Here is a 22345-nt window from a genome sequence, read left to right on the forward strand (position 1 = left end):
GAGGGCACAGGGGCATGAGGAAAACAGGGGTAGAGAGTGGTGAGGTGATAGGCATCAGCGAAAAAGAGGGCAAAGGGGACAGGGGCAGTGAGGGAAGGAGCAGCACCAGGAGAGTGCAGGGGTAAGGGAAGGTGCAGGTGCCAGGGGATTCTGGGGGTGAAGCAGAAGGGCAGACACCTGCAGGGGAAGGACCAGCATCTGAGGAGAGAGGCAGGGCAAGTGTGTAGAGGGAGGTGTTAGAAGAGGGGATGAGCTCACTTGATCAGAGTGGGGCTACTGGAGGAGTGGGCACAGGGGGGAGAGAAGGGCTGGTGGAGGGGGGCAGGTCGCATGAGGGCTGAGGGCAGTGAGAAGGGCAGGAGTCAGGACAGCAGAGGAGGGTGAGGAGTTGGGGGCCAGCAGGCACCAGGAGAGATGATGGAGCAAGGAGAGGAGACATGGAGGCAGAGAGAAAAGGTAAAGGTTTATAAAATATTTATTAATAACGTGGTATGCTGCCCACGGCCAGTTTGTTTGAGCCCCACGCTGCAGTTCGGGTTTATGTGGGGATCAACACATGGCCGGGGAGTGGGAGCCAAAACAAAAAAGTAGTCAGTGTAATGATCTTCTGTTGATATGTGTTTTAGTAGTTAAATTCTTGGACTGTCATTGATCATGAAAAGTGCTGTCACATGGGTAGAAATCGGGTAAATATTGCAATTTATTAATATCAGCAGAACTGACTTAAATGGGGCCTGTGTGTTGTGTAGTCTTGTCTTAATATTTCTATTCATGCCTGTCAGCGTGAGAAGCTATTTGTATATATTTGCTTGCATATGCAACCACACTTAAGTTGAGGCCCTCAGCATGTTCTGTAAGTATCAGTGTGGCCCCTGGTGCTTCCAAAGTTGAATTGCCCTAGCTTATCCCTGACAGGTGTCTGTCTAACCTGGTCTTAAATATCTGCAATTTAAGCCCATTGCTTCTCATCCTAACCTCAGACACCAACCAGAACAATTTTTCTTCCTCCTCCTTATGATACTCTTTTAGATACTTGAAAGTGCTCTCATGTCCTTTTCGGTCTTCTCTTTTCCAAGGTAAACAAGGCCAAATTCTTCAGCCTTGCCTCATATCTCATGTTGTCTAGACCTTTCATCATTTGTGTTGATCTTCTCTGGACTTCCTCCAGTTTCTCCACGTTTCCTGAAATGTGGCACCCAGAATTGGACATGATACTCCAGCTGGGGCCTAATGTAGATGGCTCATTCTCTGCCTAGGGGACATGAGAGTGAATCAATCCTACTGTTGATTCTTTTCCTAAGCCAGGAGGGCACGGTAGTTCTGAAGGGGTTTGGAGCGGGGATGGAAGCCAGATCCAAGATCAATGAGACCATTGAAAGGAGACTGGACCTCTGGATGCCTTGGGGGTCAGCAGCAAGGGCCTGCTTTGGGAAGCCCCCTCTTTGGAGGTGAATGTGGCAGCACTGAGACACCACCCAAAAGCAGGCGCCACAGACACTTACTGCAGATTTATGGGATGGCTCTCTCAGATCTTGCACATGTGTAAGATGATAGATCTGCAGGAAGGGGAACAGCGGCGTAGTGAGGGGGCAGGAGGGGACAATTGCCCCTGGGAGAAAAATAAAATAAATTTAGCTAAAAATAGATGTCACGTGTTTTTAAAAGGAATATCGTATCTCCTGCCTTTTGTCTATTTTTGTCTCTTTAGGCCCCCAGTTAAAATTTTCAGAGGCACTTGAGTGACTAAAGTAATTTTTGAAAATTGGATTTGGAAATCTAAGCTCAGATTTTCAAAGATAATTAAGCTCCTAAAGAGACAGTTGCCAACTCGGATCTTCAAAGATATCTGATTTACACACCTTTGAAAATCTGGTCGTAAGTGTCGTAGTCAGTTCTGAACATGAGATGTAGGAGCCCAGTCCTAATTCCTTCAGGCTTTTTCTTAATTTGAACATTTATGTACACTAATTCCCCTCCTTTCTCTTTCACTATCTAATAAATGCATGGATCAAAATTATAGGTGCTTTGTGAATATGCTGACTTGAGAGTGGAAAGATTTCATATTGTCATGTATGATTCCTGGTAACCCATCTCAAATATGAAAAACTAGGTTGATACCTGCTCATATCAGGAGCTGTTGAATTCAGTTTACCATTTGCAGTATCTCATTAGGATGTTTAGTGGAGAAGATATTTATTTATGTATTTATTTATACTGTGGGCAAAGCATGGGCTCACAAGAATTCCTCCATTGTTTTACCATGAGTCTCAAAACATTTGGTGTTTTTCTAAAGGTGTGGAGTCAATCGATTATGTAGGAATCTCAGCTTTCATTTAAAAAAAGTTCTCTATACTTCTGGGCCTTACAGCTAAGGAGGAAAGCTTTAAAACATGAGCCCTAAATACTCAAGAAACAAAAGGCCAATAAAAATCCAACGTTTTATTTTTAAAATATTTTATGATTTGTAAACCACTCATATAACTTTGTGTAGGCGTTCCTTGTGATTTTGGGGTTGGCGATACTGATCTCTGATTGGTAAATTTAGAGAGGTTTCTCCCTTCAATTTTCCTTTTTTGTCACAGGTCACCAGAGAATCATAGAGACAATGGAGAGTAGGGTGAGTCCATGAATGGTCAGGGTGACTAATTATTATCAGCCAGTGGTCTGAATGAGCTATCTACTGCCATCTGTTAATCAACTGTAGGAAAAGGCTTCACGAGCAAACCTTATTTACATAGACATACCTACTTTGCCACAGAGATGAGTAGACACACTTGCTGTATCAAGGTGCTCAATTTTGGCTCTTTTGGGTTCAAATTCACTTAAGACTTGGAGCTGGGAGAATGAAATGTTATCCATATTGTATGATTAAAAGGTAAAAGATCTGAACTTAATATAACCTGGCTTAGAGTCTACCATAACTTGAACACTAAGCAGAGGATAGTGAGTCACATCTAACTGAAAGTCACAGAAGATGGAAACAGATTTTATTTCTGGAGGTGTAGAGTCTATTTGGGAGTCCTCAATTATATCTGACCCTTTACATCCAAGTGTGTCTAGACTGGCCAGTTTTCCGAAAAATCAGCCACTTTTCCGGAAAAACTTTCCAGTTGTCTACACTGGCCGCTTGAATTTCCGCAAAAGCACTCATTTCCTACCGTAAGAAATCAGTGCTTCTTGCGGAAATGCTATTCTGCTCCCGTTCAGGCAAAAGTCCCTTTTGCGCAAAGCTTTTGCACAAAATGGCCAGTATAGACAGCTCAGATTTGTTTTCTGCAAAAAAGCCCCAATCGCAAAAACGGCAATCAGGGCTTTTTTGCGGAAAAGCGCCTCTAGATTGGCACGGACGCTTTTCCACAAAAAGTGCTTTTGCGGAAAAGCGTCTGTGCCAATCTAGACTCTCTGTTCCAAAAATGCTTTTAACGGAAAACTTTTCCGTTAAAAGCATTTCTGGAAAATCATGCCAATCTAGACGCAGCCCCAGTGTTTAAAGGCAGAACTGACTAGAATCAATTGAGAGTCCTTGTCTTGTCTCAGTGATTGCTTGAGCAAAAATCATTGATAAAATCTTGTCTAGACTGACCTTGCACTCAACATGCAGGCAATATGTGTTGAAGGGCAGTGCAAAGGAGGCAATGGTGGTGAGGTACCATATTACCTAGTGAAATCATTGGTGCTGAAATCACTAAGGACTGGAATTTGACCACAGTACTGACACTTTCGTAACAAAGATTCCATTCTTGCTATTTAAAAAGTAAATCAATATAACAGAAAACTGCAATGCTTTCTAGTAACTTTTTAAAAATCAAACTTTAAACTTCTGATGTGATATTTGTGTGTGGTTGTGGTTTGTTGTGTGGGTGCTGAACAAAAAAATCCTGCCAAAACTATTCAAATTGGGCCCCACACTTCCTAAAGTAGGCGCTGCTGGCTGAAAAAAAAAAAGATTCCCCGCCCCGGTTTTAAAGAAATAGGACATATCATCAATTCACTTCAAAATTGCTATTTAAAGAAATACGGTTACAGCCAATAAAAGTATCCGTGAAAGATTTATAAACATTTTGACACTAACTGTAAATGAATGTACAAATCAAATTACTAAAACTGTAAACTTCTACTACATTTTAAAGTTACAATAACATTTTGCAGAATTTAATATGAACAGTTTAAATATAAAACGTTTCCCTTTTAAAGAAGTCATTTCTGTTTCACTATTTTACAATTCCCATCTGTTTTCCTTAAACAATGTTTGATGTAAAATAAGACTTAAGGAAATATTCATTTGCTTGATAATACAAATAAGAAACTAAGATACTGACATTCGAAGACTCAGATTTTATTTTAAGGAATGAAGATATTTGCCTGTCTTTAACTGACACACATAGTTTCTCTCTTTCTCTAATGCAGGAATTCAAATATTTAAATTGAAGGTTTTATTTCTGAGTTTCTTTTACCAAGTACAGTAAAACTCCATTGGTCAGGCATCCAATGCTCTGGCACTCCTGATAGTCCGGCACCATCAGGAACCTGGAAGTGCTCCGGGCAGCCGGACAATTGGAGCTGCTCTGCACCTGGCTTCCCTGATTCAGCCACTGCTGAAACTGACCAACAGCTGAATCAGGGATGCCGGGGACAGAGCAGTTGGGGTGCTTGTAGGGATAACATATTAATGTATTGAAAATAATTCCCCCAAATGGAAGTGACTCCCCATAATTTGTTCCCCACAACTTAAAGTGTTTAGATTTATTATTAATTCTTATTATTTGTTAAGATTGTTAAATGTTTAGATTTATTATTATTATTGCCCCTCTAGAACATAATTTGTTAGGAATATAATATTAGGACTATGTAGCCAGAAATAGCTCCCCCTCCCTCCCCGTGTCCCAGGGCATGCTCAAGCTTGTACAAGGGGCTGCTTGAAATTGACATTGCAGAGATACATTGTAACAATGCATTGTCAAGCCACTAACTCTGCTATGGGAGCCAAGTCCTGTAATTGACCAAGGGCATTGTTACATAATTGACGCCTGTTCTCTTTAAAACATTGTAACTTTACTCAGCACTCAGAGAATGTTTAAGCAATACCACCCAGAAACTTTTGTAACTACAACTTTTATTATTATACAAAATACTGTATGGGAAACATTAATTAGGGAATGTATGTAAGAGAGAGTGAGTGCTTGGACGATGAATGAATGGTTCTGAGAGGTGCCAGCCTGAGAATACAGCAACAAAGGGCTGAAGAAGGCATCAGGTGCCAGTGCAACCAAAAGGTGTCAAGTGGAGAAAACCAAGTACTGGAGGTCCACCCGATGAGATCACTGACGAGCACCTGGCAGCCACCCTGAAGACATCAGCATGATGCAGCAATTTCCATAGACTGGCATAGGAAGACATTCCTATAAGAACTGGACTAAAAAACTATGGAATCAGAGTCCAAGGTTCTGCTGCCAGCCTACCAGGAGCTTCAGATGCGCATCTGATCAGGACTTCGCTCCCCACTACCATCACTTGTGTACAGAGTACCTGGCCAGTATTCTGTCACAAGCAACTTCCAGGCTGGTAACTATAACAAATACACAGAACCTGAATGAATGAATGAATGAATGAATGTTTATATGTTAAGGGTTAAGTAGTTAAACAACGTTGTTTGCTTCTATCTTTTCTTTATTTTTTTATTATTATCTTTACAATAAATGTGGCTTTTTACCTTATCCCCCTCATAAGATCCTGCTTGCTTTTATTTGGTATAACATTTTGATGGGTTGGTCTCACAGCGCTGAGGGGCGGCGCTACTGGACCAACCCGGCAGCACCCGAGCTGCTCTGCCGCAGGCATCCCTGGTACAGCCACTGCTGAAACTGACCATCAGCGGCTGAATCGGGGATGCCTGGGACAGAGCCCAACTATCAGAAGGAGGGGGGGCTAAGAGGGATCTAGGGTGGCATCCCTCCACCCTATCCCAGACCCCTCATAGCCCCCCCTTCCGATAATCTGGCATATCTGAAAATCCGGTACCCCCTGGGTCCTAAAGGTGCCGGATTATCGGAAATTTACTGTAAATTCACCATCACCATAAAATTAAATGTTATTTGAAATAAACTGAAATGTATCATTCACACTAATTATGGGTTTACTTATTATTCTCTCTTTGTCTGATCCTCTTTCTCTTTCCTTTCTTCCATTACAGGATTTCTATGGTTGCCCATACTTTACCTTGGAATTTTGGGGGGATTCCCTCACATCCCTCTTTCCTCTCCCCTTATATATACACAGTAATCTCCCTTTTCTCCCTTATGGATCCTCTCCTCCTTTTCACTTTCATATGAACTTAGAGTAAAACTTATTTCAACTTCATACTAACAGCAGAAATAAAACTGGGCAAAATGTTCTGCCCAAAAAGGACTCAACCTTTTTTTAGACATGTCCTACCCTAATTACCTTTGAACATACTGAGAAACAAGAGGACCCTGAAAAAAACATGTAGCTCCCTGACTTTCAGTGTAACGGTTGCTGAGCAATGTGTGCTCTTTAAAAAGATAGCAACCCTCCACCCACAAATACCTCAATGATACTCTTTTACTTAATAATTTACATTTGTTCCATTTTATCACATATAGTTAGTTGAAACTTGTTGTATAGGTTATACCTCCCTGGTCCATCATCCTCAGGACCTGAGCAGTTCCAAACCAGAGAGTTTGCGGGACCGGGGAGGCCATTGCTGTCTGCATGCCCATGGCCAGCTCCTCTCTGGGCTGTGGGTTTCTCTGGCACAGGGTGTCACTGGCTGCTGCAGCCCTGTAGCCCAAGGCTCCCAAGCTGCCACCGGCCCCCACCAATGCTGGGGCTTCCCAGCGGCTGCCAGATTTGGTCCCTGCTAGGATTCCCAGCCAGGGTGGGGACTCCCCCATCAGCCATGCTGCTGCTGGGAGTTCCCTGCCGGGGCAGGGACTCTGTAGGCTGCCATACTGCCGTAGAGGTTCTCAGCTAGGGTCGGGACCCCTTGGGACTGGGCTTCCCAGCCGCTGGCCCAGCTGGGGCTCCTAACTATCTCTCCCACTCCTGGCCTCCAGGGCTCTTTGGTACAGGAAGACCACAGATGTTTCCAGACCAGAGAGTCCGAGATTTGGGAGGTTCAACCTGAATTGCTTTATTCTGTGCTCTTGAAGCAATGAAGAGTTTGTATTTTTATTAGGAAGATATTTTAATTCCTTTGTGGAGAAAAGAAGGGCATATTCTTGGATTAGTAAAAATAGAAAAAAATAGGTTGATCCTTTAAGAATTTTCCCTCTAACATTTTTCTTAGCCCAGACAGCATAATTCTACTGACATTAGGCACATTCAAATGTAATTAATTAATTATTTTACGGGGCAATACACCATGTGAGGCCAATAGCTACTTCAGATCAAGGGACTTATAAATCCAAAGAGGCTGTAGCATTTCACAAAACACTGCATATTAAAGCAAAATTAAATAAACCACAAAATAAGATAACACTGATATGAACAATATTTTAAAAGTATTTTCTAATCCTAAAGAGCTGAATTTCATAAGAGCTATCATCCACTATATAAACACTAATACCAAGTTGATTTAAAAAAAAACAGTAAGGGACTAAAACATAATTACTATGAGATATCTGCAAAAAGTACAGAATTTCTTAGCGAGAAAAAGAATACGTTGAACTTGAGGGGCAACTGGGCCTATTACAAGGTTCAGTTCATTCACATACTAGTTCAAATAGGACAGTATCCTACCACTACTGAGTAGACTATGGGGTCAGAATGTGAGAGGTAAGGGTTTATCAATTAATCCTTGTTTTCTAACCTCAGAGTACAAACATTTGTATTACTGCTCTATCCATTTATGGACATCTGATTTAGTTTTATTGTGACAAAAGCCATTCTCTTGGGATTTGATCTACTCTGTCTTACTTATCCTGCTTTTTGGGTTTTCACCTTTTCTTCGTTTTCCTTTCATCCTCTCTACTTTCCCTCTATAAACCATCTCATATCTGTCTCAATCTTCACCCTTTCTTATCCATTGTCCAAAGGTATTAGAGCAAAATACACCAGAAAAGCTGTGAAATTCTGGCTTTGGTAACAGAGTTGCCTCATAACACAATGGTGTGTCTCTTCTCCCAGGTGCCAAATACCTTTAAAAACAACTAAGAAAAATACATAAACTCATTCCGAGTACCAAAGAAGCTATTGCTGTTATCATAATTATGAGCTTATAGATGGTAGGGGAGGTCGTCAGTATAACAGTGAATGGGAGCGATAGCCATCAGCTAGCAGTCCATGCTATAAAAGTATTAGATTCTGGAAGCAGATCCTCAGCTGCTTTCAGTAAGTTACGTATGCATCCTCTATTCTGGGGCTAGGTTTCCACCATCCGTATCTTCATGGAGAAGCCCTCAAGCTGCTCTAAGTTACCTTAAGACCATAAGATTATATATGCACTGCAGTCAGGAATGAGATGCCCAGTGCAGGCAGACAGACTTGTGCTAGCTTTACTCAATATGGCATGCAACATCCAGACTGATATTTTAATGCACTAATTTGAGTAACGCTAGCGTGAGTTTGTGTACCCATGCGTGGAATCACACCCAACTGCCATGGAGACATATACAAATTCCCAAGAGGCTATTATATTTACTGAGTCTGCTGGAGTACAGAACAATTTGACCAAGGCCCAAAATACTATACCGCTATGCCAGGGGAAATAGAAAAGGGTTGTATACAATGTATATGCAATCTCTATCACAGCCAAAAATTACCCCTTACTGAAGGAATCCTCAATTGCCTATTTATAACAGCTTCCTAGCTTTTTTGTAATACTGTACCATCACATACAGTCTCGTACTACAGGGTGTCGTTTCTCTTCTCTGTTGGTTGCAGCTCCACTAGTAATTCCCAAATGTTTCTGAGATAAAAACTCAGCTAAGCATTTCTTAAGGTTTCAGAGTAAAGTATTAAATAAGAGACTGACTTTGTAATCACCTGTGTCCCCTCCTCTTTTCATCTAACAGATTAGACAAAGCACATAAAGACCTTGACAACTATAAGACATCTAAATACTAACAAATGCATGATAATTAACCTGAGTTTTACTAAACTCCTGGGTGTTTGAGGAAGTACAAGGTTTCTCTGCTACTTTCTCCGGAGGGCACTAAAAAAAAATAAAAGGTTGTCTTTGGTTATGCATGACAATAACTATATTTCCCTCTCACTAACTGTGGACATTGCTATAATACTGTATTCAAACCAAGATTTTTTTTTCACATAGCTTGTTAAAATATTGAAAATGTACACTTGGAAAGCAAACAGCTAGAATGATATTTTAATGGAAATATGTTCTGTAATAGCATCAACAGCATTTTTCTTCTAATTTTAAATGCTATGATTTGAAAATTTGATCTGAGGAAGTGGGTCTGGCCCACGAAAGCTCATCACCTAATAAACCATCTTGTTAGTCTTTAAAGTGCTGCATAGTCCTGTCTTTTATTTCAGCAAGACCAGACTAACACGGCTACATCTCTATTACTACTGAAAATATGAGTATGTCTTTCAGTTAAAATGTGTTATATTATGTTGTTTTATTATACATCTGGCATCTTATATACCGTAATATACTCCAGTGATTGTAATATACCTAGAATACTGGGGAAAATGCACATCAAGTTTGAAATGCCCATATTCTAACAATCAATCTTCACTTCAAGAAGCACTGCCACAAAGGGCAGCAAGAAAAAAATTAATGGTCAGTAACTAGTTTTTGTGGCAGTTAGCTACAAAATTACAATGGAAATTGTATCCATGCATGTATGGTAATTATTACTGAAAGGTTGCATTAAATCATTAACTCACAACACATAACAAAAATACTCAACTCATACTATTTCAATTATGGTGTAGATAAATTACACCTTACTTGGTAGTGATACAATACTGACTACTGATAAAGTCCATTCATTCTACACCACTCTCTTTCTCAATAAGCTTCCTTTTGGGCTGAAACTTAGGGTGACCAATCGCACCTCACCTCACATCAACCCAAAGGAGAATTTTATTTGCAAGTTCTTACAAGGTTTGTTTGGGCCTTCTTTAAATTTCTGGAGCAATAAATTTGCCCTTCGCCAGCTGAGAGTCCTCAGCTAAGCTTTGGAAGAGAACCATTTTAAAATAAAGTTAGACATCTAAGTGAAATGTATGCAATTCAGCACTTGATATAAATTTTAGTGCATACTTCAAAGTAGATCAGCAAGCATCACATAGCTTGTTTTCCTTTCCCTCCTCCGATTTTTATTTTTCAACAGCCTGAATGCATCCAGGCCTCAAAAGCATTTCTCCACTGCTTAAGAACCTGCTCCAGAGCCTATTTTAAAAATACAAAAATTCCCATTGATTGAAATGAACTTTGGATCAGGCTCTAGAATACCAGATGTCCCAAACAGCACCTCAGAAATCAATGAGCTCCTACATGCATCAATATCGGTAATAACTGTATTTAGTAAGGGGTGTAAATGTTTTGAGATGGCATGTAAGGGATACATTATACCACCAGATTGACCAAGGAATACACAATGCAACAGACTGTCAGTCAGTCAATACATTAATGCTCTACAAAAATGATTTTTTTTATCATTTTATAACAATGTCCTGGAGCAACGGAAAAGGCACTTGATAAATGTTTGGAAAGTGGACTTAACTAAAAGTAGTTCTGACAGACTCTGTCATGTCATGGTTTTATCATGTCTAATGACCAGTCAGAACTTACGATTTCTTAATGCTATTTTAATATAATATTTTGCATGTATGTGGTAGTATTAAAAATAATCATATATCTGCTTTGCAAAAAGTGGGACAGAAGAACACTCCATTGTAAATACTACTTACTGATGAAGAGCCCAGCATGGATTTTGGAGCTCGTATCATTCCTGCTATGGAGTGACGAATAGTATCAAACCTGGACACCTTGTCCTTCTTATCCTACAAGAGGGGGGGAAAAGAATATCAGCAACAATAATAAACTACACAACACAGATTTCTGAGTATTTATAATCTAACATTCTTTCCCTGTTTTCGTTAAATATAAACAGATATTCACTAGCATTGCCGCACAAACTTCAGAGTTATCCAATTTATATCAGTTGAGGAACTTGCCCAAATTTTATAATATTTAATACAGAAGATGAGAGTAATTATTTAAAAATAAAATTACTGTCAGCCTTGTAACAGATTTTAAATTATGTAATAGTACAGTCAGGTCTAGCCTCCTTCTTTAACTGCCCCAGAATAGGTCATTTTTAATGGGAGGGGTTTTTTTAAGCTATCCACACAGTGGAACACAAAACTCTGCAAGTAGCTCTTTTGTATGCATATCACTTAATTTTCATCTCCATTGTCTTTCCTTTATTATCTCTTCCTGCTCTGTACGGCACTGAATGCAGCATGAGGTGCACAGACAACAAAGCTGTGGAACAGTTACCAAAAATGGTAAGAAAAAGTTGGACAAATGGGAAGATGAGAGGGGGAAAAAGTGGGTGAAAAGTGACCATCCAGTATATTCAAGTGTGAATCCTGTAGAAAAGTGGCTCCCAAAGTTTCCACGCTATTGTACCCTTTCAGGAGTCTAATTTGTCTTATGTGCTCCAAGTTTCAACTCAATTAAAAATTACTTGCTTATAAAATCAGACAAAATACACAAGTGTCACAGTCAAACTATTATGGAAACATTGTTTGCTTTCTCATTTTTACCATATAATAATAAAATAAATCAATAGGAACATAAATATTGTACTTACATTTTAAAGCATAGTATGTAAGGCAGCATGAACAAATCATCGTATGGAATTTTAGTTTGTATTTAGTTACTGTTTTTTATGTAGCCTGTTGGGTAAGTAGGCAAATATGTAGAGGAACTAATGTACTCCCAAATATGTAGAGGAACTAATATATCCCTGGAAGACTTCAGGATAACCCAGGGCTATAGAACAAATTGTCTGCTCTAATGTAACTAGCAATCATATTATAATACATTTACAGAAACGGACCCAATTAAGGTTATATGGACTACTGTATTTAAATTCTGGCATTTTCTAACTTGAGCGCTTGACTTTTCAACTTAAATACACTTTTAACATAGGAAACGCCAAACAAAAAACCTTAAGTCTTTTAAAAATATATCTGGAAAAACAGAAAGTCCGACATATAGAAGCGTATTAATCAGCACATCAGCAAGGTCTGAATCCAAGAACTTCAAATCTCAACACAGAGCTCCATTACTTGAGGTAAAGTAGTAAATGACAACAGAAGCATGGGTGGAGATTTGTGCAGGGTGGGGGGGGGGGCATGGAAGGACATTCTACCTCCCAACTGCACAGCAGATGTTTTTCAACTGTGGGTTGAGCCCATCTAAGGAGTGGAGAAAAACATTCAGGGAAGCAATCAGCAATGCCAGGTGGCTCAGGCCAGCCCCATATAAAGAAACTTGGGAGGGAGCACCGTCTCTGACTCTGACTCACTCACTATGTACACTGTAATTTTTAAGTAGCACTAACAATCAGTACATCCATAAGTTAGGCCTATACTTACTGTTAATGCTATTAAACCCCCCATCCCTCCAAAGTCAATCAATTCCTATGGGTAGAAGTAAGCTATTATCTTTATCAATCTACCAGTAGAGAGGGACATGATGCACGTTTTTCTGGAAGCAAGCACAACAATTTGCTGAACAAAAACTGAAACAGTAAGATCACAGGTGGAGGGTAAAAATATTGTTTGGAAGAGCTGGACCTAGCTCTCTCTCAGCCAAGTGTGGAAGGGAAATCTGTGAGACAGAAGGAGGGTCTGGTGAGATAGAGAGTACCACTAACACCGGGCAGCAAAGTCTCCTGTCTCACAGAAGCTGGAAACTGAGCCCTCCTGGCCCCACAGTCTCTCTGAGCCATGGCAGCTCCTCTCCAGGATTTGAGAATGAGTTTGCCCAATCCTGCACTCAACTCTGAGCAGCAGTGGATTTGCTCCTGCCCCCTGGGCCAGAGGTTGGAGAATAAACCTGCCCAGCCCCACGCTTACCCTGGCTCCATCCTTCCCCACTGTGCTGGCTCTGGGAGTTGGAGAGTGAGTCCAGGCAGCAGCGGTCCATTCTGTAGCTTGCTGTTTCCCTGGACTCAACACCTGGCTCCAACCTGTTGCTTAATGCAACAAGGAAGAGGAGTGAAGAGTTCAACCACATCATTGTGTGACAAAAGCCAAGGCTTTGCCTAAAAGGCAAGCATGCATGCTAAGGGATGCGAATACCCAGGCAGCTGCTGAGCAAGTAGATACATTTATTATAAAGAAGTGTGCAGTTGTGGATGCCATTTATAATTGACATGTTTGAGGACTGGGTTCAGGTTCTTACGTAGACTTTCAGTTACTCTGTTAAACAGACCGAGTGATACTGATTGCCTCCAAAAGTTAGGTCTTGCTCAATTAAGACGAGACTGGAAGTGCACAAAAATCTTATTTCTAGTCAGTACAAGAGCTGGGTCTAGAATTCATGATCCCTCCCTAGATCCTTCCATAAGCCAGAATGGCAACTGCATGGAGCTCAATCTCTGTTGGGCTAAAGAGAGAACTCAGTGTAGACGGAGTGTTCACCATACCAATAAAGAGCTCTATCAGATCACATGCTAATAGAAAAGTGGAGATGTTTAAAACCTAGCAAAATCTAAGTGGATTTTCACAAGCCCCACAAAAGGCACTTCCCTATTCCTAAAACTATCATTAAATTTCAAGTTCTTGCACTATGAGGAGGCGCTACTACTATTCAGAGATTTTTTTTTTTTTTTTTTTTTGCTCACCTGCTCTCTGAGAAACAACTGGGCTGTTTTGCTGAATCTTTGCTTTTTTGTTTTTATTGATTTTTTTAGTTCTTCCCCATAACCAGGAAGAAACAAAAAGGACAAAACAACAAAAAAAGTAAAGAAAGGGGTAAGAGTGGAAAAAGGAAAGCAAGAAGAAAAAGCAGAGATACATCTCAGTTTCCATCTGCTAGGAATTAATCAAAAGTTTCCAAAAGCTTAACTCAGATCTTTTCAAATTTGTCTGAAGTCCTCCTTCTCTTAAACATTACCCCTCATTTTGCTGCTAGGTCAGCCAAGTCACTGAGCCAAGTTTCTATCCCAGAGGCAGTTTGCTCTTCCATCTAAGCAATATGATTCATTTGGCTATTGCTAAATTTCTTCTAAATAATTTAAGACAGAAAGCAAAACACGGAAAATTTCAGCTCAAATGGTTAAAATTTGATGAAGTTACAATCAAGTAAATAAGAAGCTTATAAACAGAAATGTAAGGCAAACCTAACTACACAATGTCAGTAATAGGTCCATCTTCGCTGCCTTGTCCCTTAAGCAGATGTGTGATACAGGTTTAACCTCTAAAATCCAGGAATCTCTGGTTCAGCAACACCTGTAATCCAGGGAGGACCATGGGTATTTCTGGACCAGAGAGCCATAGCCAGAGCCATTAGTGCAGCCCAAGCCAGGGCCCAGAGGCAGTGGGGCTGGTGCAGCAGAGAATGCACCAATAACAGTGGTTAAGAGAAGAGCCCAGTGGCCTGGGCTGGCACCTGAGAGCAGGGTCAACAGCCAGGAGGGGAGTGTTGACATCCCCTGATCCAATGAACTGCATGGTTTGAGAATGCTTAGGTCCCGAGGGCGCAGGACCAGAGAGGTTCCACCTGTAATATGGTTAGGGAGCAGAATTCCTGGGACTCAGGTGAGGATTCTTTGAAGGAATTTAAATTTAATTTTATTTTGTCACCGTGTTGGATCTTGAGGTAATAGGTCTATTAGTGATTTTCAAAGTGTCTCAGAGCTTTGGAACTACAGACGTTAAAAACTGAAATAACTAAATACATAAACAGTTATGTAACTTCAGCTTTTGGCAGAATAATTTTCTAAATGGTCAACAAAACGTAAAACCAATAAGTAAGGTTCATGTTCTGTCACAGGTATTTTTAGTAATAACATGGAACAGGTTTCAAACAAACAAAACAAAATCATGGAAGCCCATTACCTGCCTCTGAATTTTACTCAAAATAGCCTGGGAAAAGGGTGGAGACAAAGTGCAGCCAGGGTCTGACCACACATACTCCTGCCTGAAAGAGCAATGAGGTAACTCCAACTGCTGCTACGGCGGATTAGGGACCCCTGCTCCTGTGGCACTGAGGCTGACTGGCAGTCATCTGTGTCAGCTGCTATGGGGCTGGCCATTGGTCAAGCTGTTCCTGTGGCAGCCTCCTGGACACTGTTCCAGTGGCCCAAGGGCTGACTGATGGTGAGCTGTTCCAGTAGCCACCTGCCTGTCTGCTGTTCCCTTGGCAGTTTTTCCACCAGCCACTGCTCCAGCCCTTCCCCAGACAAAGTCATGGAACTACCGGAAAATAAAGCAATCAGTGACTCCCATCACAGAATCATATCCTTACCAATAAGTAAATGTTATCTGCAGTGTATGCCCATCCTGGAAACTCATGTACTATAGGTTGGACCTACCTGGTCTACCACCTTTGAGACCTGAGCTGAGACAGACCAGGGAGTTTGCCAGACTAGAGAAGGTCACTGCTCCCCTGCTGGCTGCCCCAGCTCCTGGGCTCCTCTCCTTGGGGCGCCCTGCCCTACAACTGGCCACACTAAAGCTGGCCTGGCACAGCTTCCCATCTTGCTGCCCACCCGTTGCCCCAGGGTCTCCCAGGGTTCCTGTCAGGGACCATTTGGACCAGTCCCGCTGTCGCAGAGCATTCTCTGGGGTTTCTAGCTGGGCCACCCAGCACCACTCACCCTGCTGCTGCTAGAGGTTCTCCAGCTGGAGCCACCTGCAAGGGCTGCCCTGCTGCCATTGGGGATTCTGGCACCCACCTCCCACAGCCCCACTTCAGCTGGGGGTTCCCTGGCAGAGGCTGCCCTGTCAGCCCGGTCCTGTTGCCACGGGGGGTTTCTCAGGGTTCCTGGCTGGAGCCACCAGGCCACAAACAGCCAAGCTGCAGCCAGGGGTTCCCGGCTGCGGCCAGGACTCCCCAGCCACATGGCCCTGCTAACACCGAGGGGTTCCCTGGCCTGGGCAGGAGCTTCCAGGCCATTGCCTGGCCCCACTGATGCTGTCCAGGGCTGAGGCTCCCCAGATGCCTACTGGGCCAGCCAGGGCTACCCAGCCCCTGCGTTGCTCCAGAGCTCTTTGGTCCAGCAACATCCCTCGCTCTGCTGGAACACAGATGCTGCTGGACCGGAGTCTCGGATTTCGGAGGTTCAACCTATACTTCAATTCAGCCAGTAGGCAATACTCTACTTGAGAGGTGAGCAAAGGGGCCTCTGCAGGTTGGATCTGGCCCACAACTGCCCTGCCGTTCCCCTGCCCTCAGGTCAATCAAGACCTGGTGACGGGGGAGCACGCGAAGTCTCCTTCCCACACCAGGGCATGCAACATCAGAGGGAACTGTTGGCTGTTTTAAAACAGCCAGCAGCTCTGTCTAGCTGCCGCGCACCCCTCGCAGGGCGGGGGGCACGCAGTGAGAGACTTTGCATGCTCTCCTGGCCCCACACCCCGATTGGCCTAGGGGTGGAGGGAGTGCATGAGGTCGTCTCCTGCTACAGAGCCTAAAGGGAACCACCAGCTGTTTTAAAACATGTGGCAATACTCTCTAGCTGCGAGCAAAGACTTCACCTGCTCCCCCAACCTCAAGCCAGGGTCTCCTGGTCCTGCCTTTCCCACCCAAGGCCACGCCCCTTCCAGGGCAGCCCGGGCCACTTGAGCAATTTGTGAAGTGGCCCCCTTTTAAAAATTATTGCCCACCCCTGCTCTACTTGCTAGTTACACCAATTATTTCTTTAAACAACATTCTGCAATGTGTCCACAGTTTGCACTACAGATGTATAAAATAAGAATAGCATCAACAGGAAAAGGTAAAAATTAAACTTTCATACTAGTCTCATCGTGAGACAAATAGGGAACTTATAAAACAATATAACTAACACTTGATCATTATTTGCCCAGTTACTCACAAATAAACATTACACTCTTTTTACCAGTCTCATATGTAAACAATACTGCACACCATTTGAAAGTACGATCTGGTAATACAGCAGATTGCCCTTAGCCTACTAGCAGGTCAATTCTGTATCAATGGATTAAATGACTACTAGGGATGTTAAGAGGCGGCTAATGTGCTAATTGTGTAGTCGATAGAATTTTCATTAACTACACAATTAGTCAATACGGGAAGTTAACCCCCCTGCACCTCTGCAATTTAAATGTAATAAGAGCCTGGCAGGCAGGCAGCCCAACTTCTACTGCATTTAAACTGCTCCTTGTCCCAGCACCCTGCCAGTCACCCTAGTGTCCAGCAGGACCATGTCCCTGACCCCAGCACCCTGCTACCTGCCTGCCCCAGCACCCTACCCCAGCACCCTGCCACCTGAGCCAGCATCCTTCCACTTAGCAGCACCCTCTCCCCATCCCCAGCACCCACTAGCACTCTGTCCCCTACCCCCACCAGCACATTTGGGACCACATTAGTGAGGCTTGGGGTTTTTTGGAGGAGTGGTTTTTTTGCATCTCACTTGTGTGGCCCCAACTGACTTTTCTGTGACCTTTGACTCAAAACAGGTTCCTCACCCCTCTCATATGTAAAGACAATGCTAAAACCTTTTAAGTTTGACATCGTTTATTTAAAAATGAAGCCTGGCCAACAGGCCCCCAATTGGGACCAAACCCTAATTTCACTGCAGCATCATAACACTCCTGCACCACCTGCCCCCAAATCTGAGCCTATCATACACTGGAACCCCCTGTCCTGAGCCTCTTACATCCCCAAACTCCTGCAGCCCCACATCCTCAGTCTTCTGCCACAACATTCCTCCATCATCCACACATCACAAATCTGTGTCCTGAGTCCATCACACTCACAACCTTCTTGCCCTGAGTCCCTCACATATCCAGCTCAAACTCCTGCACCCTCACAGCCACAAGCCCTGGCTTGCTCAGCACCCCAACCTTCCACCTGAACCCAACACTCCCCAGCCTGAAGCCCCCTCCCTGAGCCAAAAGCCCCTTCTCCTGCATCCAAATTCCCTCCCAGAGCTTGTACTTCTCACCCCTTTCCACACCCAAATCCCTCATTCCCACCCCACACCTCACTCTCACTAGGTTGAGACAGGTATAAGGGCTGGGGATAGCAAGTGACAGAGAGGAGGGGAACAGAGCGGATGAGGCCTCATGGAAGGGAGGTGGGGGGGTTCCCCCCCCCCTTTTTTTTTTGCTTGACAAACCTAGGGGTTCCTTGAAATTCTGAAAAGGGTTCCTTGGCCAAATAAAATTGGGAACACTGCTCTAACTAATGCACAGCAGTCAGTGATTACGTCATCTGGACTTGAGAACCTGACATCAATAGAACCTACACGAGAAACACAGAAGGAAAATGTATTTCCGAGTATGAAATGCCTGTTAGAACACATATTAAAATGTAAACTTAAAATGGATGATGTACTCTTATTTGGTAAAGTGGAGAGGATCCAAAGAAGAGCTGCAAGAATTAATAAAGGATTAACAAAATAGTAGTGACAGATGCTAAATAAGTTTAGACTTTATAAGCTGTAAATCTTTTAAGAGTGAGAATAATCAACCACTGGAACAATTACCAAGAGTCAAGATGCATTCTCCATCACTAACAATTTTTAGATCACAATTGGATGTTTTCTTCTAAAAAGATTTGCCCTTGGAATTATTTTGGGGAAGTTTTATGGCCTCTGTTATGCAGTAAATTGGACTAGATTAATAGACCTCTGCAAGCATACAACATTATACTCATGTCTATAAAGCTCATGATAAATTTAGAAGATTTGGCTGACTTCTTTCTCTGCCTCTTTTTTTTTTAATGGTTTCTTATTGAGAACTTCATTTTTGAACAAACACCACTGGCATGAGTGTTACCCCGTACATGAAGCCAACACTATTTGAAGCTATCTGAACACTAACCATTTGTTTGAACTAGGGAGACTAGGGAGTATCATCAGCATGAGATAGTTATCACTTGCCTGATGTCTGCAGAGCTATCTAGAAACGGAATGGGGAGATCCAGGCCCATAAGGCTGTAATGTGAACACATAAAAAGAACAGAAACAAAATGACAAGTTTTTAAAAAGTAGGTTAGTTCTGTAGTACATAGTGAATACCCTCAAACATTTTTACCAATTTGAGAGACATTTCTGGTTATACCCGTATTCTGAATTTTAAGAAAATCTCTCTCCAATCAGTAGAAACATTAAGTGTGACCACTCATATACTTACTACAAAATACCTTGCTAGATGTGAATCAATTTGCCACTTTCTAGGCTTCAGCAGGAATTGTGGACATGTGGAGGCTGTGTAATTAGATGTTATGATGCTATCAAAATAGCTTTATTTTGTAGGTACATATTTTGTAATTCGTAATAAATCAGCAAATTTCCTTGACTTATGTCATATACAAAACCATAAAGGTTCAAATGTGAAGAACATTTTCTGTTCATACAAATGATTTCCTCTACATAGTTTATGTGAGAACACAGATAATGCAACAGCTGAAAGTGTTGCTTTTTCCTTTGGACATGCTCAGCTACAACAAACTGAACTGATACTGTATGAGACTGCATAATATTTTTATAGATCTAAAACATCTATGCAGTGGGAATAAGTTGGCCTGCTCATCTTCTCAAGGAAATGAAATCCCTCCCTGCCCCCAAGAGTATCATCTTTCTCATGAGCAGAGTGGGAGACACAAAAAATTCCAACAATATTCCCTATATTTTCTCTATAAATATTAACAAAGTTCATATTGGTTATAAACCTAAACAGATAATAATGGCACTTTTAAGTACTTAAAGCCCAAGCAAGGAAACATTCTAAGATGTGAGTTCTAAATTCTCTGAGACCATTTTTTGTCAATTTAATAGCCTGCATTGCAAAACTTAAAGCCAATTTTTTATTTGAAATGCTGAATATGAAAAGAATCATGGAAGTACTGATCAAAGGTATCAGATAACAAAATAAAAAGAAAAAAGGAATTTGATTGATGAATTCTATTGTATTCCCAGACAACACCTTGGAGAAAATGAAAAATAAAGTAACATTAAAACTAAAAACAAAGCTGCAAAGAAATACATTGTGCCATATTAGCATAGGCCAAGAACGTAACCCTTTAGTAATAAACAGACTGTCACTATTAACAAATATACCAAGATAACTAGTCATATGGCAACACTCAAGGCAAAGGCACTGACAAATAATGGAAGGTTTCCTGGTTGGTCGAAGTTCAATTTCAAATCCTGTCCCTTCCTCTGTAGCCTGTAAGACCCATCCTGCATTGCAAGCAATAAGAATGTGGTCAAGGGAAAGAGAGCAGGAGTAGAACAAAGCAGGACAAAGTGAGCAGAAGCAGGTGCATATGCATATACATAGGCTACTGATTCCTACAGAAGGGGTTGCATAAGTGGTATCATGTCAGCAGAGCCAAAGCTGAAACTCTATGGCCTATGCAGTAGGGATGATGCACAAACTATTTGACATTTTGTGCTACCAAAGTAAAATTCCTAACGAATTAAAATTAATAATGCTATTTTCGTAAATGTCACTGAATTTACTTGAATTTTACAAAATTGCTATAGGCAAAATACAAAATATTGAGGGTTTGGGGGTATTTTTAATGCACCGCTCTTGAATCTAATATATAAAGGAGAAAGTTTCTATGTTTGTGCTCTAATAACTCAGACACTATAAGAGCTACCGCAACCAAGCTTTCTATAGGATAACCTTTCCTCCACGAGAAGGTTTTAAGCTACTTTTGGACCCAATCGGGCCCATCTCAACCTGCAAAAATAAAAAAATAACCCGCTGCACTGTAGGGGCAGCCCCACCCACCCTAGGTCATGTGCCCACCACCTGCAGTCCCCACCACGACATGTACAACAGCTTGGGCACTCACCCTGCCCCCATGGTTACCAGGTAGTCTAAAAAAAACCCACCCAGACACACTTGATTGGGGGCGGGGGGAGAAGAGAGTGGGGCTGCCTGGGAGGATGGAGGGGGGTGGGAAGAAGAGCTCGTGGGGGGAGATCAGGGGAGGGGCGTCCGGCAGGAAGCAGAGCCGGTGGGGGGGGGGGGCAGGGGGGGGGGCGGGGAGACAGGCAGAGACAGGTGGGGCTGGCCTGGGGAAATCGGGGGAGGGGCAGCTGGCAGGAAACAGAGTTGCTCATGGGGTGGGGACAGCGGGGCTGGCCAGGGCAGATCGGGAGGAGGCGAACCCGCCAGCAGGAAGTAGGGCTTAGGGGAGGTAGGCGAATCGGCCAGCAGGGAGCAGGACCGAGCAACGCCAGCTAACTCCAGCTAGTACCTAAATATGTCCTTATTTTGGCACCTATAGGTGGGATATTCAGTTACACCTACATAACATAACTTAATAGAAGAAGTCATGCTGAATTCAAACTGCAAACTCTGATGATGTCTCAGTCACTTGGAGCATTTCAAGCTGTCTTAATATAGTCAAAAATGCATTTTGTTACAGATGTAATAAAAGCTGTTTGAACATCACTTATCCTCAGTTTGCAATGTCATCACAGTGAAGATGCTAAAGAGGCCCCAGACTTGTGTTTTTCAGCTCCGATGAGCATTTTAAGTATGACTTTTGTTTTCAGAAAAATCTTTACGCAAAGAACTGAAACTCTATTTTGCAAATAAGAATATGAATACAGGTTATAAAGCATCTAGTTTAGCAATTTAAAACTAAAAAAATAAGAACTAAAAATGTAAAAAGTCTTATTTAATTTTAAAAAATTACATTTTCCAATTGTTAGAACAGAATATCGAAAATTGGAAAAAAATATATCCATTCTCTTCATCTGTCATTAAAAGCTGCAAGTGCCAACATAATGTACTGTTCTAAGTTACACCAAGGACAAAAAGTGCCCCGCAAGAGCCTCAAAACTGAGAAAATGGAAGAGCAGCGAAAAGTTACCTCTACCCCTGCCAGCTCCTTCTCTCAACAGATCATGAATAAAGCAGTTTGGCCAACCCCCAAGATGGAAGTTCTTGTTTCTAAATCACAGAAGTTATTTTGACTAAAAGCCTTTCTCTAAATTGCTCAGCTTTCATTCTGTTAACTCATGATGGCATCATTTCATTAGGTCTCAAATCACTCAATTTGACATAGTGTTTTTATGGTATTTTATCAAATGAGCAACCGCTGTAACTGCAAAAAGGGTTGTCATAGGATTCTCTCAAAAGAAAAATTCATGCAGTTGAGAATATTAGAGAACATACATATCAAGAT

The 22345-nt window shown here is 42.1% G+C and overlaps 1 protein-coding gene across 6 annotated transcripts in view; it reads right to left on the reverse strand.

The window, feature by feature from the left end:
* Nucleotides 1-22345, reverse strand: part of FER (FER tyrosine kinase) — a 340298-nt gene that overhangs the window by 220594 nt on the left and 97359 nt on the right. For 5 of the 6 annotated variants that reach the window (XM_075932044.2, XM_075932041.2, XM_075932040.2 and 2 more), the window contains 2 exons: nt 10900-10992; nt 9104-9172 (listed from right to left, as the gene is read on the reverse strand). In XM_075932044.2, the coding sequence (XP_075788159.1) occupies nt 9104-9172; nt 10900-10992 (162 nt within the window). The remainder of the gene's footprint in view (nt 1-9103; nt 9173-10899; nt 10993-22345) is intronic. The other variant, XM_075932046.2, reaches the window with a different exon arrangement.

The sequence above is a fragment of the Pelodiscus sinensis genome, chromosome 6, assembly GCF_052426305.1.
Source record: "Pelodiscus sinensis isolate ZL-2025 chromosome 6, ASM5242630v1, whole genome shotgun sequence".
In the NCBI taxonomy this organism is placed as follows: Eukaryota; Metazoa; Chordata; order Testudines; family Trionychidae; genus Pelodiscus; species Pelodiscus sinensis.